This window comes from Otolemur garnettii, unplaced genomic scaffold (genome assembly GCF_000181295.1).
Source record: "Otolemur garnettii isolate 467f Iridium unplaced genomic scaffold, OtoGar3 scaffold00366, whole genome shotgun sequence".
Lineage (NCBI taxonomy): Eukaryota > Metazoa > Chordata > Mammalia > Primates > Galagidae > Otolemur > Otolemur garnettii.
This window is the reverse complement of record NW_003852761.1, coordinates 204333-206260: the sequence shown is the minus strand read 5'-3', so window position 1 is coordinate 206260 and position 1928 is coordinate 204333. Positions and strand designations below refer to the sequence as shown.

At 40.6% G+C, this 1928-nt stretch overlaps 1 protein-coding gene across 1 annotated transcript; it reads left to right on the top strand.

Annotated features, from left to right (window-relative positions):
- Positions 1 to 1022: 1022 nt before the first annotated feature.
- On the top strand, positions 1023 to 1895 carry LOC100945241 (olfactory receptor 5V1-like). The gene has a single exon (XM_003803620.2). The coding sequence runs from the start codon at positions 1023 to 1025 to the stop codon at positions 1893 to 1895; it is 873 nt and encodes a 290-aa protein (XP_003803668.2).
- Positions 1896 to 1928: the final 33 nt, after the last annotated feature.

Here is a 1928-nt window from a genome sequence, read left to right as displayed (position 1 = left end):
GATCTGTGACTGGATATACATGATCCAGTATATAGCTGTCCACAGTTGTTCTGTTTGGAAGACTGGAAAGTTTTATGCTCAAATCATAACCATTTATTCCTACTGAAAAATGTGAAAATGTGGCCTCACAGTGCCCGGTCTCTCACACAGGCAACACCTAGCTGGAGCCCTCTCATTAGTAACTACTCCTGACCTACTCAGATATTCTCATTATGTGTTCAGCTTCTGTTAGCATTCAAGTTATAACCCTTTCTTTCCCTTCGCTTTAAACAACATCTACCCAATGCAGTAACAATAGCCGTTGTTTAATCGATAGTTACTGAATGAATAAGATCATTCATCTGTTTTTGTTTGTTTCTTTTATTTTTATTGATATGTCACAGTTGTACATAGTTTGGGGGAGCATATGTGATATTTTGATATGTATATAAAATGTATGTGTTCAAATTAGGATAACTTGGATATCTATCACCTTAAATACTTATCTTATCTTTGTGTTGGGGACATCACAATTCTCTTCAAGCTATTTTGAAATACACAGTAAATTATTGTCAATTATAATTTCCCTACTGTACTCTTGAATACTAGAATTTGCAAGTAGAGAGTAGAAAATGCTTACTAGAAGAAGGGAAGGGAAGAGGGAATGAGGGTAACTGAGAGATAGAAAGGCCTTCATTTTTTACCTTAAGTGACATATACTCTTCCAGAACGTGTTACTTATTATGTATATACATAACCTGTTGCTTAATGAACATGTTTATTCTCTTTTATTTATTTAGAATCTTCGGTTTCTTAGACTTAACAGAGAAGCCGCAAAAGAGCAAAAAAAGAAAAGCAAATGGTTGTGACTAGGTTTATTTTCAGTCACCCCTGTGGACCACTTTGTGATTGCGTCCTTTGCACTAAATTATCACTAAGACTCCAACTGTTCTGAATATTCTTTGACTCTCCCTCTATGACTTGGAAAGGAAATGACAAATGAGACCCCTGTGACTGAATTTATTCTCAAGGGCTTCTCAGACATGCCTGAAATGAAGCTCACTAGTACCATGTTTTTTCTGTTCGTCTACTTCTTCTCTCTTGTGGGGAACATCTCCATTATTGCAGCTGTGACCAGAGACAGCCACCTCCACACTCCCATGTACTTCTTCTTGAAGAATCTGTCTTTCTTGGACATGTGTTATACTTCAGTCACTGTCCCCAAGGCACTGATCAACTCACTTACGGGGTTCCAGGTCATTTCCTATTGGGAATGTGTGGCTCAGCTCTTTTCATTTGTGTTGCTGTGCGCTTCTGAATGCTTCTTACTCACATCCATGGCATATGACCGCTATTTAGCCATCCGCAAGCCTCTCCTATACTGTGGCTTTATGAGCAGAAAGCTGTGTACAGAGCTTGTCATTATGGCCTGGTTCAGTGGAGCTCTTTATGCCATATTTCACACTGTCAACACCTTCTCCCTCTGGTTCTGTGGACCCAATGTCATTGACCACTTCTTTTGTGACAGCTCTCCCATTATGAGACTCTCCTGCACTGACTCCCACATCAATGAAGAAGTTGGATTTGCAGTGGGTGGTTGCATTATTCTTGGTGCCTTTGCCCTCACCATAATCTCATATGTTCTCATCATCTCTACCATTGCTCAGATTCGTTCTGCTGGTGGCCGTTGGAAGGCCTTCTCCACCTGCGCCTCTCACATGACCACTGTCATTCTGTTTTATATCACTGGGAGCTTTGCTTACCTGACCCCCAATTCCCACTACTCTCCCACTCAAGGACGGTTAGTGTCTGTGTTTTACTCCATCCTCACACCCAGCTTGAATCCCATTGTTTACTGTCTGAGAAACACAGACATGCAGATGGCCCTGAAAAAGCTATTTGTTCCATCTAAGTAGAGGTGTTTTCATATTGAGCATATTGCTCTGAGC

Coding starts and splice junctions, on each gene's coding strand:
- LOC100945241 (XM_003803620.2), top strand. CDS start 1,023: ATGCCTGAAATGAAGCTCACTAGTACCATGTTTTTTCTGTTCGTCTAC.